The 14,294-nt window shown below is 37.2% G+C and overlaps 2 protein-coding genes and 1 long non-coding RNA gene across 3 annotated transcripts; 2 read left to right on the top strand and 1 right to left on the bottom strand.

Annotated features, from left to right (window-relative positions):
* The first annotated feature begins 5,247 nt into the window (after positions 1 to 5,247).
* Positions 5,248 to 8,143, top strand: LOC148587307 (uncharacterized). The gene is made up of 5 exons (XM_088512614.1): positions 5,248 to 5,397; positions 5,490 to 6,479; positions 7,500 to 7,565; positions 7,677 to 7,742; positions 8,044 to 8,143. Exons 1-5 carry the CDS (start codon positions 5,263 to 5,265, stop codon positions 8,119 to 8,121), a joined length of 1,335 nt encoding a protein of 444 aa, XP_088368740.1. The 5' UTR covers positions 5,248 to 5,262; the 3' UTR covers positions 8,122 to 8,143.
* Positions 8,144 to 8,499: 356 nt separating this feature from the next.
* On the bottom strand, positions 8,500 to 9,152 carry LOC132176448 (uncharacterized). Its single transcript, XR_015911572.1, has 2 exons — positions 8,995 to 9,152; positions 8,500 to 8,905 (listed from the first exon to the last, which is right to left on the bottom strand). It is a non-coding gene; the product is annotated as an uncharacterized LOC132176448 (long non-coding RNA).
* A 1,955-nt stretch (positions 9,153 to 11,107) lies between these two features.
* LOC148587306 (uncharacterized) lies at positions 11,108 to 13,827 on the top strand. Its single transcript, XM_088512543.1, has 3 exons — positions 11,108 to 11,347; positions 13,039 to 13,526; positions 13,692 to 13,827. Exons 1-3 carry the CDS (start codon positions 11,108 to 11,110, stop codon positions 13,825 to 13,827), a joined length of 864 nt encoding a protein of 287 aa, XP_088368669.1.
* Positions 13,828 to 14,294: the final 467 nt, after the last annotated feature.

Genomic DNA, 14,294 nt, shown 5'->3' with positions numbered 1-14,294 from the left:
TCTCGTCCGGACACCGCGTACCTGTAATAGTTTTAAATGAATATAAACTCTTTCCTAGGTCTAGGAATGATGGGACTATTATAAATACATCTCAATAGGAAGAGAGAGGCACGGTTTTCTGATCTATAATTCGCTGTCGTGTGCTAAGAGAGTCTGTGACATAGAGAGTCTGTTCTCTCTCTTAGAGTAATCGTTTGTATTTATTTGTTGATTGTTGAAGTGAAGTCAACCGGAGTTCCGGTGAAGAGAGATCACGGAGAATGATTGTGCTAGCTGTCTCTGGAAAGGGCTACTGCGGTAGAAGGCAAGTGGGTCACTTGTCTTATACAAGATCGTGTCAATTGCAAAGGTTTTGTAAGTGTGAACGTCTTGTAATCCTTTATTCTTTTACTGAGTTAGTTGATTTCCTGGGTTTGGCTACTCCGGAGAGGTTTTACTTTTAGAGAGTTTTTTAATTGGTTTCCTCTTCGTAATCAAAATATCTGTGTTCTTTATTGTTCATTGCAAATCTATTTTTGGTTAATTATTATTTGTTAGGTTAGATCTATTTTCGCATAATATTGTGTGAACACCTATACATTCAGAATAGGCGTCGTTTGGAGTCGTATATATAGAATTTTTAATATATAATAATATTTAGGGAAATTGTATATAAAATCCTTAGGTAAACGCGCCTTTTTTAAAAACTCCCTGGGTTTTTTTTTTCGAAAATTTACTCCTTGGGTCACTCGAAATTACTAAAAACTCCATACCGTTAAATTTTGGTAACTGCCGTTATTTGAATGAAACGAACCGTTTCACTTAAGTCCACCTACGTGGAATTTTTGTATCCTACGTGTTCACATTGGACACGTAGGATATAAAACTCACCGTTTTGGACCATCCAAAACGGTGCGTTTTATATAACTTGAGGGGTTTATTTTCGAAACCCATTCGGACCATACGGACCATACGAAACCCACCCGATAGAAGCAGCGGCGAGCCACCGACGCAGCAGACGCCACCGACCCAGACTCCGCCGGCGACAGAACCACCGGAGACGGAACCCACCGGCGACAGAGGCCACCGGCGACAGTACCCACCGTTTGGACCATCAATTTCGGCGTCACTTTTCCGGCTAGGTTTCCGTCGATTCACAATATTTTGAATCGGAAAATCCGGTTTCGACGAAGGTATTTTCCGAAATTTCTCTATGGGTTTTGTTGATTGACTGAAATGGAAGCCTTTAATAGTTGTGTTTTGAATTTTCTTGTTGTGTTGGAAGATTTTGGTCGAAACCCCATCCCCAACCAATTTTTGTCCAACATCTGTCGAATATTCCACTTTTGAGCCAATATTATTGTTGATTGGCAGTGGGTGTGGTCCACCTTGGTTGTGGTCCTGGAAAGAGACTGGTTTTTTTCGTGTGCACTGTATGGTCCTGGAAAGAGACTGATTTTGTCGTGTTAGGCAGAAGGGATTCTACCAATTTTTTTATGTGGGGCTTAATTTCCTTCCATTTAATGTACAACTCAACTTGCCCAATATACTGTTAAAAAACAGAAAAAAAGCTTTAGCTCACTCAATTTTTCTCTCAACATTTGGTGAAGTTCAGTAATTTTGAATGGTTACTCTAATTGCAATGGAAAAAGTGAAAGAACTTTATGGATTAGATTATGATTAACGTTGTATCATTTACAATTAACCGCTAATCGGCATATCGGTTATGGTTGCGGTTATTTAAAAATGAATAACCGCTTAAATTGGTTGCAATTTCGATTATGAGGGAAATACCTACAACCGTACATTCCTATTGTACATTATTTACGTCTTTTCTTTTCTACTAACTTATATATCGAAATTGTTTTTCATGAGCTTACACCGACAAACTTTTTTGCTTACATCTCCATACCTTGCATGTTATCGCATCTCTATCAGTTTGGAGCCAAAGAAAAAAATACCTTGCATGTTATACTATTTACTTTCTTTAAATATTATTTTGTGTGAGAAAAAGTAAAAAAAAGATGAGGAGAGAGTGAGAGTAAAATAAAGAAAGTGAGAGAGAACAAATAATAACCAAAGTTTATAGTGTGAATAGTGAATAAACTAATCAGCCTATTTAAAGCATCTCCAAAAGAGTAGCCAAATGACTTAAAATAGTCAGATTTGACTATTTTGAGTCATTTTTGGTTTCCAACCGAATAGCTAAGTTGCAGATTTTTCACCTAGTGTGAACAGTGAAATGTTTTCACGCACTAGATAATAAACAATGGACGAAAAATCAATGGGTTCCTTTGTTTATTGATATTCCTGTTTCTCTTGTATTCCTTTTTTTTTTTAGATATTTCCATTTAGTTTCATTTTTTTTGCTTTGGTCGGTTGTTTTATGTTGCTTTGTTTTTCTGATACTTATTGTTGATCACACTCATGGCTTTGTATTTGCTAGTTTACATGGTCCTCTATTGATTACACGTTTTTATTTTTTATTTTTAAATGCTTGAGAATAACTTCATGATTTCAATGGCAATTGAATACTTGAAATTGATTCCATATTTTTCAATATAATATTTGGGAAGAATAATTTAATGACTTCAATGTCAACGTATACTTAAAAAAAAAAGAATATAACATTTAAATGCAAAGATATAAGAATGAGAAATAATATTTAAATGCAAGTAGTGAAAGAAATAGATAATTTGTTGGAGAGATCATAGAGAAAAAGTAGTAGCTAAAGTAGATAGTGTAATTTTTCGGTAGGTATTTGGACTATTATTGATGGAGATGCTCTTAGACACTAAATGAGAAAAAGTTAAGTTAGAATAGGTTGAATGAAATTTCCTCCCAATTAGTTTGGAAGAAATTTGTCTCATTTTAAAAGTGGCTCTTTAAATTTGATAAAATAAATTTTTCTTCTCTAATTTAACTTTTATTTAAATAGTCTATTGTAAACGCTCTTTTACATCATGTAAATATCGCATTCTCTTAATATTTAGCAATCATGATGGACATGTATCAGCTTAAGTTGGGCATCTTGAGTCCAAAACATGCACGTAATCTATTTCATGCAATAGATAGATATTATTGTTTTTGTGTTTTCTTGTATGGACAAACATTTTTTCTTACACTCTTTTATATTTTTCTTACACTTTTTTATATGTTTACAGATATGGCTGTCAATATAATCATGCACCACGGTGGGACAATGACCCATACCCCATTTAAATACATTGGTGGCGACGTCCATGAAGTGAAAGGCTATGATGTTGACTATTTTAGTATGTGGGAAGTGAAAGAGTTGGTTCGTGACTTAGGATACATGAGCGACTTTAGATGTTGGTATAATGTCGGTGATAGTCCACATACTCAAGTGATATCTTTAAATAGTGATGCAGACGTTGTAGATTTTGTAAATATTATGGCTGAGTACAGATCACAAGATGTTCATTTATATGTTGAGCATATGGTGGACAGTGCTATAATGGTAGAGGAGCATTTATTTCTTGAAGCTGTTGAAAGACAACATGGAGAAGGTGGTGGCGGGGTGGGTGAGATACCTAGCACTGCTCGGCATGATGGAGATGGAGAAGGTGGTGGTGGGGTGGGTGAGATACCTACGGCTCCCCGTCATGATGTAGATGCAGAAGGTGGTGGCGGGGTGGGTGAGATACCTAGTCCTCCCCTTCATGACGGAGATGGAGAAGGTGACAGGGTGGATGAAATACCTAGGGCTGAAGGTAGTATACTTATTTCTTATTTGTTAACTTAATTGTTTTTCAAATAATATATCATGACAGCACTTAGCCTTCCCTTCCCGAATGACTAACAACAAATTTGATTGTTTCTTTTAGGGATGGAGGACATACCTAATGCTGCACGCCAAGATGGAGATGTACAAGGTCAAGGTGGAGAAGGTGGAAATTCTCAATCAAGACATTTCAAAAGCCCACGAGTTAAAACTAAGGCTGCCCGTTCTATTACGCCATCCAAGAAACCAAGCGGGGAACCGACCACCAGCCGAGGAGGTACATACAAACTGAAATTGAGTTGGATTCTTATTTTATTTATTTTTTTAGAAATAATATTCACCAGCAACTAACTTTATGTTGTCATGATTATTTATGGTTTTTAATTAGTTGATTCTTTTGTTTTTGGTTTTTTATTTTAATTTTTGTATATATTTTTTCAGTACGCAGAAGAAGAAGGAGACGGGTTGCTCAACCGGTTTTGCAGGACGAGGAAGACAATCCGAATGTTGGTGCAGACACCGTGCCCGAAACTGGTACAAAAAAAAAAGGACGTGGTGGTAGGCCACGAAAGAAGAAAGTGGAAGAGGATATTGATGAAGTTATCAAGGAGCTGTTGACTGACTTCGAAGCAACTGATGGCGAGGATGAGGACCTTTTCTATGATGCTGATGGTGTCAGAAAAGAGAAGGATGGGACGTCCAAATGGTGGGAAAAAGCTGACATTAACATAGGTGAGAAAGGAGCCGATTTGGGGGATGAGGAATCTGATGATGAAAGTGATGGTCTTGCAAGTTTGCAAGAAAGTGACGCTGGCGAGGTTGGAAAAAAAAGGAAGCGGTATAGACAGTTCAATCTGAAGCATGACTTGAAGATTCCAGTGACGTTTGAGCTTGGGGATCAATTTGCAGATTCAGGTTCATTCAAGAAGGCACTGAAGACGCATGCTGTGCAGAAAGGGTTTGATTACAACTACAAGCACAATGACACGAGTAGGGTGAGTGCAGTCTGTAAATTAGGGCATTGCTCATGGAGGATTCATGCCTCTACTGATGCTACCAGGACTTGTTTTCAAATTAAGACGTACTACCCGGTTCATATTTGTGGTAATCAATACGAAAACTCCAGATGCGATGTGGAGTATCTTGTTCGCACTTATAAGAGGGACTTCAAGGATGACCCCACGTGGACACCATATGCATTGAAACAGAGGGTGAAGAGAGACCTTAACGTCGATGTTCCTATTGATCGTTGCTATAGAGCGAAGAAGGAGGCATTACATCAAGTTTTTGGTAGGCACTCTAAGCAATATCGCCTCACACGGCGATATGCAATGGCAATACTCAGCACCAACCCTGGTAGTAGTGCGTTTGTACACAGAGATGGAGCATTCTTTCAGAGGATGTATATTTGTCTTGATGCATGCAAGAAGGGGTTCATACATGGGTGTCGGCCCATAATTTGTTTAGATGCTTGTCATCTGAAGGGGGACTATGGGGGGCAATTGTTGTGTGCCATAGGCAAGGATGGCAACGACGATATGTTCCCCATTGCAATTGCTGTGGCCGAGGCAGAGACAAGAGATTCATGGCAGTGGTTTATTGCCATTTTATTTGAGGACTTATGCGGGCCAGATGGCGGACTTGGTTGGACTATAATGTCTGACAGACAGAAGGTATTTGGTGTAAAATACTATTTATGTTCTTATTGTATTATTTTATTCCTTTATGTTATTACATATAATTTAACATAAATTTATGTGTGTAGGGGCTTGGAATTGCGGTTGAGGCTGTGTTGCCACACGCTGAGCATCGCTTTTGTGTTCGGCACCTACATGCGAACCTCAAAGCGAAAGGCTACACAGGGAAAGCTATGAAGGATGAGTTGTGGGGGGCTGCACGTGCCTCCAATGTTTATGCGTTTGACCATCACATGCGGAATATAATGTCAATGGAGAAAGGTGCACACGATTACCTTAGTGGTGTACCTAAAGCATCATGGTCCAGACATGCTTTCAACTGCCAAACCAAAAGTGATATGTTATTAAACAACTTGGCTGAGAGCTTTAACGCGTGGATTAAGGAAGCTAGGATTAAGCCTATACTGACTATGCTTGAAGAAATTCGTCTGCAAATAATGGCACGCTTCCAGCAGAAAAGGAATGGAATCCGGTCGACGCACTACACAATATGCCCAAAGATCCAGAAAAAATTGGAGAGGTCAAAAAGCGATGCAAGGAATTGTATTAGTCGGTGGCAGAATGAGTTGGAGTTTGAGATCGAGCACATATACGAGCCACGGCGTTTAGTCCGGTTAGATCATCTCACATGCACATGTGGAAGATGGCAGGTGAGTGGGATCCCTTGCTCACATGCTTGTGCTGCAATTTACATGCATAAACAAAAACCAGAGGATTATTTGGATGATTATTACAAGATGGACAAGTATATGCAAGGATATGCAGCTCGAGTGTATGGCATGGAAGGTCCACAGACATGGCCAGCTGATGATCCATGCGATGAAATCCAGCCACCTATCATTAGAAGGGCTCCTGGTCGACCAAAGATTAGTAGGCGAAAAGATGTAGATGAGCCGACTAACCCCTACAAGCTAACCCGTAGTGGATATATCGTTAAATGTGGAAATTGTGGGGGTTTAGGGCATAATTATAAAGGTTGTCATTTACCTTTGAACCCGGATCGGAAGAGGTGGAAACCAAAGAAATATAAGCCGAAAAAAGATGCTGCTCAAGCACAGGTAAAACAATTCCAACATTTGTTAACTTAATTATTATTGTACAAGTAATATAATAATTATTAAATTTTGTAGGTAGATCTTGTTGGATTGTCTCTCTGATTCTGATTGGGTGTTGGAAATTTTGTGTAGATTTTTGTAAGTTTTTGGTTTGGCAATGGAACTGATTTAGTTGTTGTTTTGGCCAAATTTAGTGGAATGTTCTCATGCTGAAATTTATGGACATTGTTTTGATGTTCTGATTTGTGTTTAACAGATTATGGTTTAGTTTTGGGTTGGTTTCCGATTTTTGTTTTATGGCTAAAATGAAGTTTTAGTTCTTGGTCCATACCGATTGGGGAGAGTTGAACACAAATTTGTGGGTTGATTTCTTGGATATTTGTAGACATTGGCTGAAACTGAAAAAGCTAAAGTAACGGATTTCTGGGGTTATTTCTGGTGGAGTTTTCGATGGAAAATGGGTGTTTTGATTGAATTGTTTGGTGGTTTGAGGATGTTTCCCTTGATTAAGGCATGATATCTCTTATTGTTTTGTGAGTGATGAAGTGTTGTTACTTGATTGGATAAATTATTACAAGTTGGATTGTGAAGATGAAAAATAATTCTTGTTATTGGTTGTTGAAGGATGTATCTTAAGAATGCTTGGTTATATTGGTTTGTTGTGGTACATAGATGAAGCTATGGAAGCTACATGTGGAATAGAAATTACTTGAAATAAAGGGTTGTTTTGGCTATTAGAATTAGAAAATATTTTTGAGTTTTTTAAACATGCTCATTGGGTTACTAAGGTTGCTGTATTTTGAGTTACTTACATGGGTATATTCTAGACAGCTTTACTGTTGAGTTAAACTTGATGCTTATGTTGTAGGAAATAGATGTTGACTTATTTACTTGATGTCCATCTATAAGCGAGAATCATGATATCTGAATGTTCTATCAAGTTTACATATGGTGAATAAGCATTTGTCTCATTTTTTTTTTTTTTGTTTTAACACATTTTTTGGATCCGAACATGAACCACAGGCAGAGGCAGAAGTCCCCGGGTCATCACAGCAAAGTGTACGTACACGGCGGGCTACTCAGGCACAGGTAAAATTCAAGTTTTTTTTGTGGTTAAGAAAACTCTTATTTCACGATGATTCCCCCGCGCCCTCCCCCTTTTTTTTTAACGCATTTTTTGGATCCCAACATGAATCACAGGCAGCGGCAGAAGCCCACGAGTCATCACAGCCAACTGTGCGTACACGTAGGGCTACTCAGTCACAGGTAAAATTCAAGTTTTTAAACTCTTATTTTTTTTTTTTTTATTAACAAAACTGTTATTTCCCGATGACTCCATAGCTGCCCACTAATATCTGAATGTTTGCAATTGGTGATTTAATTTAGTAAATTAGTCTGCAGTTTTTTTTTGTACTTAAAAAACTCATATACTTGTGCTTAATTTGTAATATTCACACTGATTTCCGGTTTTTCTTCTTTTTTCTTCTTTTTTTTTTTTTTTTTTTGGTATCTGCAAATAATTATTATTTTTGTTAACGCATCCTTTGGATCCCAACATGAACCACAGGCAGAAGCAACAGCGGAATCATCACATCGTGGTAGTACACGTGTACTAAGAAGCCGTGGAAGTAGTGCCACGCAATGATCACAAGCTGAAACTTATCACATCTCTTCATAGTGCCTTTTTCCCGCATACCCATTTTATAATCAAGTGATATGTCGGGTTTTTTTGGTTTTATGTTTGTAATATAAAAACATTTGGGGTATTCATTTTGGGACTTTATGTGCTTGTTAGCTTCAATGTTGTTCATTAAGCATTAAACATGTACTGTTAGTTATTGAATTACATTTTTAAATTTCGTCATCACAATTACCAATTCCAGATTGTATTAGTGGACGGATAAAATTAATTATGCCTGCAAATTATATTGTAGGGTTCAATATTTCAGACTTAAGAGCAACGTACAAATAATCATAAATTGCCGCATACAAATAAAACTAATGCATGGAAATAGTTGTTCCATAAAAGTAATCAGCCGACCTGATAATTACGAACAACCTGATAATTACGAACAAGCAGGATTTTTACGTAATTGTTACATAGAAGACATAACCATATATCCACGTGGACAACATAGGTAAGTAAACAATATCCTTGACAACAACAAAACAGATAGTCCATTTCACTGATAATAATCTAATTGCCTCATTCCCATGCCTCAATGCCCCATCAACCTTAGACAAATCAACAGTACACAAATCACCAACAAAAAAACCAACAAATATGTTTGGATCTTTAGTTTGCCCCTAAGTAATGACACTTCACATTTCAGGGAATGAACTTGTTTATACAGCGCAGGTAGGACCTCCCTTCCGCGAGCACAGGTTTCTTTGTCATACCATTGGAAAAAAGGACATTGGCCAGCTTTCTGTAATTACACAAAAAAAAATCTGATAATTACGAACAAGCACAAAGTAATAACTATTTCGTAAAACCAAATTATCCAAATTCAAATACCTTTTTACGGTCATACATAGCACACCCATAGAATCGCCTCCCAGGATTTTTTATAGTAGTGGATGTTATAATTGGGCTTGTATGTCCGCACCTACACTGCACAGGTTCCATATCCTCTTTCACCGATGATGTCATAGATGCCGACGACATTGACTGCTCATTCTACGGTGAAACCCACAATTATTAGAAGTAATCACAATTCCCTAATGGGTTTCACTAATTAAAATTCACAAACCTTTTTCATCTTTCCATCGTAGAATTCGCTTTCATTGTCTCCTATCCCGAAATCTTTCTTCCTCCTGTTCATCTTATAATATGAACCTAACAATATATAACTGACATGTGAGAGAATAATCAAGCTCATAAAAGAAAAATAAAATCAAGCTTGCCAAAAGATTATTCTCACTTCAATTTGTAATCTAAACAATACTGGGAAAAATAATGTACCCTAAACCCTAACCGATAGATAATCACATTGTTTAAAATGTGATTCCCCTACAGAAATAGTACTGCTCAATTTGTAATCTAAACAATACTAAGTTGTTAGTGTAGTAGCTAGAGATGGTATATGAGCATAGAGGGCTCCCTATAAACATGCAAATATGCAGTGTAATCAAGCATGCAATAAGAAGAAATTAGCCATAGCATCCAACCACATATATCATACTGCTCAATTGTAGAATGATGAAACTTCCCTAAAAAAATTTACAAAGTCATTAAAACCCAACCAACCACAATCTATCATATCCCAACAATAATACCACTTTTTTCTCCATTGAAAAATACTTTTCTTCCAAATGTTAATACTAATATGATTAACATTTCTTTCAGTAATTGACCTTTCTTCTCATCAACTAAAAAAGGTGGCAACAATATTGGAGGACCTAAAAACAAAGACATGCATAGAAAAGTATGGCAAGTATGGCATGAACTATTAGGTAAAAAAAAAAAAATTCAAAAAATACTGCTCAATTGTAGAATGATGAAACTGGCGTAAACTATGCACAAAGAATTCCTATTTTCATGTCCTCGGCAATCCACCATTTGAGTAGAGAAGCAACAAAATAAAATAAATAATTATACAAATCAAACAATCCCCCTTGACCAACTTGCCAGTGCACACGAAAAAAACCAGTCTCTTTCCAGGACCACAACCAAGGTGGACCACACCCACTGCCAATCAACAATAATATTGGCTCAAAAGTGGAATATTCGACAGATGTTGGACAAAAAATGGTTGGGGATGGGGTTTCGACCAAAAGCTTCCAACACAACAAGAAAATTCAAAACACAACTATTAAAGGCTTCCATTTCAGTCAATCAACAAAACCCACAGAGAAATTTCGGAAAATACCTTCGTCGAAACCGGATTTTTCCGATTCAAAATATTGTGAATCGACGGAAACCTAGCCGGAAAAGTGACGCCGGAATTGATGGTCCAAACGGTGGGTACTGTCGCCGGTGGCCTCTGTCGCCGGTGGGTTCCGTCTCCGGTGGTTCTGTCGCCGGCGGAGTCTGGGTCGGTGGCGTCTGCTGCGTCGGTGGCTCGCCGCTGGTTCTATCGGGTGGGTTTCGTATGGTCCGTATGGAAGGGTTTCAAAAAAGAAGCCATCTAGTTATATAAAACTCACCGTTTTGGATGGTCCAAAACGGTGAGTTTTATATCCTACGTGTCCAATGTGAACACGTAGGATACAAAAATTCCACTTAGGTGGACTTAAGTGAAACGGTTCGTTTCATTCAAATAACGGCAGTTACCAAAATTTAACGGTATGGAGTTTCTAGTAATTTCGAGTGACCCAAGGAGTAAATTTTCGAAAAAAAAAACCCAGGGAGTTTTTAAAAAAGGCGCGTTTACCTAAGGATTTTATATACAATTTCCCTAATATTTAAATATGTATATTAATATACTATTATAGTAAAAATTAACGGCTTAATTAGGCAATTAGCTAGACCATTAACGGCTTATGCAAGCTAGACCATTAGGCAATTACCAAAGTCCATCGTCTCTCGACAAACTCGTCTGAATTCTCATAATTCATCAGACAAAGACAAAAACGCAAAGTTCAAAGGCAATGATATCGAGTGAGAAATTAGAGGCGGCCAAGAAGAAATGAGGGGCCCCTGTGCTGTGACTGGTGAGGGTCCACTGTCCACAGTACTCCACATGCTTGATTCAACGTACGGACCCAACATTCGCCTTCCCATGTATAAATATATTGCTTCCTCAAGCGAGAGCATATATAGCGCTCTCCCTTTTCCTTTACTTCTCTTCCAGTTACTTAATTTCCTTCTTGATCACCCATATGATCATGGAAATGGATGGCAGATTGGTGAATCGTCCTTCAGAACGGTTAGTGCAAATCTGTTTGCTTTAACTATGGTTTTACATTTTTCTCTGTGAGCCATGAGCTCTTCAAGTCTTGTAATATATATAGTACTACATATTTATGACGAACACCATGTCAAAGGTGCATGCCCTAACTAATCATCTAAATGCCTTAACACTTTTACATACTGATTTAGTGCTTAAACCCTCGAAGATCCCACCGCAAATATGTTTTACTCCTCTTATATATATACCTAAAGATCCTGGTTTGCTTAAACCCTTAAAGATCCCACAAAAAATATGTTTATATACCTAAAGATCCTGATTTACTTAAGCCCTTAAAGAACCCACCACAAGTATGCTTTGCTCCTCTTATATATATATACATATACCTAAAGATCCTGATTTGCTTAAACCCTTAAAGATCCTGCCACAAAAATGTTTTGCTCCTCTTGCCTAAAGATCCTGGTTCGCTTAAACCCTTAAAGATGTTAAACCCTTGGCACACAACCAGACCTCTCTTCTTTGGCAGCCCATCAAGAAGCTCACCCAGCAAACCCTCGTCCGCCATTTTCAACACCTCATCAGCCCCACCCACATGGCGACATATATATGTAGCTCCGCTTCAGAAAAACTCTCGTGGAGGCACCATTAATTGCTTCTCTCTCTACTTAATTTCCCTCTCATCAGCTCCCCTCTGAACCCAACGCTTGTTGTCCTACCATGCCATCGATCTAGCCATGATTAATATTTCACTACAGTGAAAAGAGTGAAAAGATTCACCACAAGCGATAACTGAAATCGTGTCTTGAGAAACCATGGCTAGAAAACTTGAAAACACACACACACACACACACATATAGCATGTTCCTCTTACCATTAAAGTAGGAGTCTAAATAAATAAATAAATAAAAAATCACGTTTCTTCTTCACTAATAAAATAGAACAGTTTTCTCACAAATAAATATAAAATAGAAGAGTTTAGAAAGTTAGGATTAGGGTAGCCTTACCATTTAAACCCAACAATACTAATAACAGTTTATATAAATATTTTAGGTCAATAAAGTCTTACATGAAGGTCGGATTGGTATTTCAAATGGTTCATTTATTTTTCATATATATTTTTTTTAGATACATCTGAGGCTATTCTCATAATTTCTTATGTTCTCAACCCACAAAATAAAACATTGAATCCCAAACCAATTTGAATTATACACATATATATGGACGGAAATCTACTGTAGGCTTGGAAGTAGCCCACTCTTAAAAATCCCAGTCCTCCGTTGTATGTGGTGAATATTGATTTAACTTTAATCTGTTGGGTAAAAAGATCTTATATATTTACCGTGAGATAATGTAAAAATTCATTTTCTTTACACTCTTCTTCTATGTTTAATATCAAAGAGAGGCCTTTCCCCATTTACTGTAAATCAATTAATCCGAGAAAAAATACCAAAAGTTAATAATTGAATATTTTGCATTATTTCATGTTTTGTTTTGAATTGCTTAACTAAATTATATCCTATCAACTTCTTACGTTCATACACTTGACTCTTGAGGCACCAATAATTTCAACATGAGATAAAAAAAAAAAAAAAGTTTCCATGTGACATACATTAATTAATGCATATAATGACAGAAAATTGGTAGCCGGCCTATCAGTATATGATTATATTTCTTGTACTCTTTAAATAAACTAAACTTGTATCTTATAGATGAAAATGGTGAAATTCAAGGGAGAAACTACTAAAAGTTTTTCCATTTTTAGTTATGCAAGGGAGCAAGAACAGACTGGCCATGGTTTCTCTACCAATATCCAAGCTGTTTTCCAGTTTCTCATTCAAGTGTTTATTGGCCTCATCCAAGTGAAATATCAAAACACAGGCACTTCTCCATTCGACACATATGGTACAACCATGTCGTTTTTCATTCTAGTACTGCTTGCAAATGCTTACGCCAAGTATTTGCAAGAGAGAACTCAACCAATTCCAAACAGGAACTACCTCCCTATCATTAAACTTGTTTGTCAGATTTCGGTTGTCGTAGCCTATGGTTTATTGCTATCAATCCTCCTTCCTCCCATTTGTTGGTGGATCATTTTATGTCCATGTGCATTGAAATCCATAAGGGAATTACACGCCTCATACCAGCAGATTTCTGAGTTGCTCCATGATATATATCAGCAGATTTCTGAGACACTCCATGATATATACCAGCAGATTTCTGAGTTGCTCCATGATATATATCAGCAGATTTCTGAGTCACTACATGATATATACCAGCAGGTTTTTGAGTTGCTCCATGATATATACCAGCAAATTTCTGAGTCACTCCATGATATATACCAGCAGATTTCTGAGTCACTCATTAATATATACCAGCAGATTTCTGAGTCGCTCCATGGTATATCAGCTCGAGCATTCAACAAACTACATGACACATTCAAATGGATTTGCAATATTCCAACTCAGCAAGCCAGCCCTCCAAGGGCGCAAAACGTTTGATTACTCTATATAAGGTATGAAGCACTGCATTTCAATAACTTGCTCGTTTATGAAAGCAATCTCTTTATTTGTGAGCATAATCTATATATAGAACAACTTATAAGATATTTGCCTTTGATATTTCTCACTTTTCACGAACAAACCAGATGATCTAGGGTAAGGATGCTTCATTTTCCAGCAGCTGCATGTAGTGTTTTCTTGTTGCTTCGTTGCCTAATTGCCAAAGTAAATTTAACCAAAAAAAAGTTTTTCTTTTTGTGAATTAATTAGAATCGATGCTACTGCAGCACTCTACATGAACATTGTGTATGAATTAATTAGTTCGGCTTCCTGAGATATTGTACATCCCAACAAAATCTATAACATTAGAAAATATATAGGACTGAATTGCAATTGAGAAGCTAGCGCTACACATCCTCTCTTGGTCATTATTTCCATCATCCCACTTTTCAAAATCACTATTGAAT

The sequence above is a fragment of the Corylus avellana genome, chromosome 2 (assembly GCF_965113065.1).
Source record: "Corylus avellana chromosome 2, dhCorAvel1.hap1.2, whole genome shotgun sequence".
Classification (NCBI taxonomy): Eukaryota; Viridiplantae; Streptophyta; class Magnoliopsida; order Fagales; family Betulaceae; genus Corylus; species Corylus avellana.
This window is presented reverse-complemented; position numbering and strand designations above follow the sequence as displayed.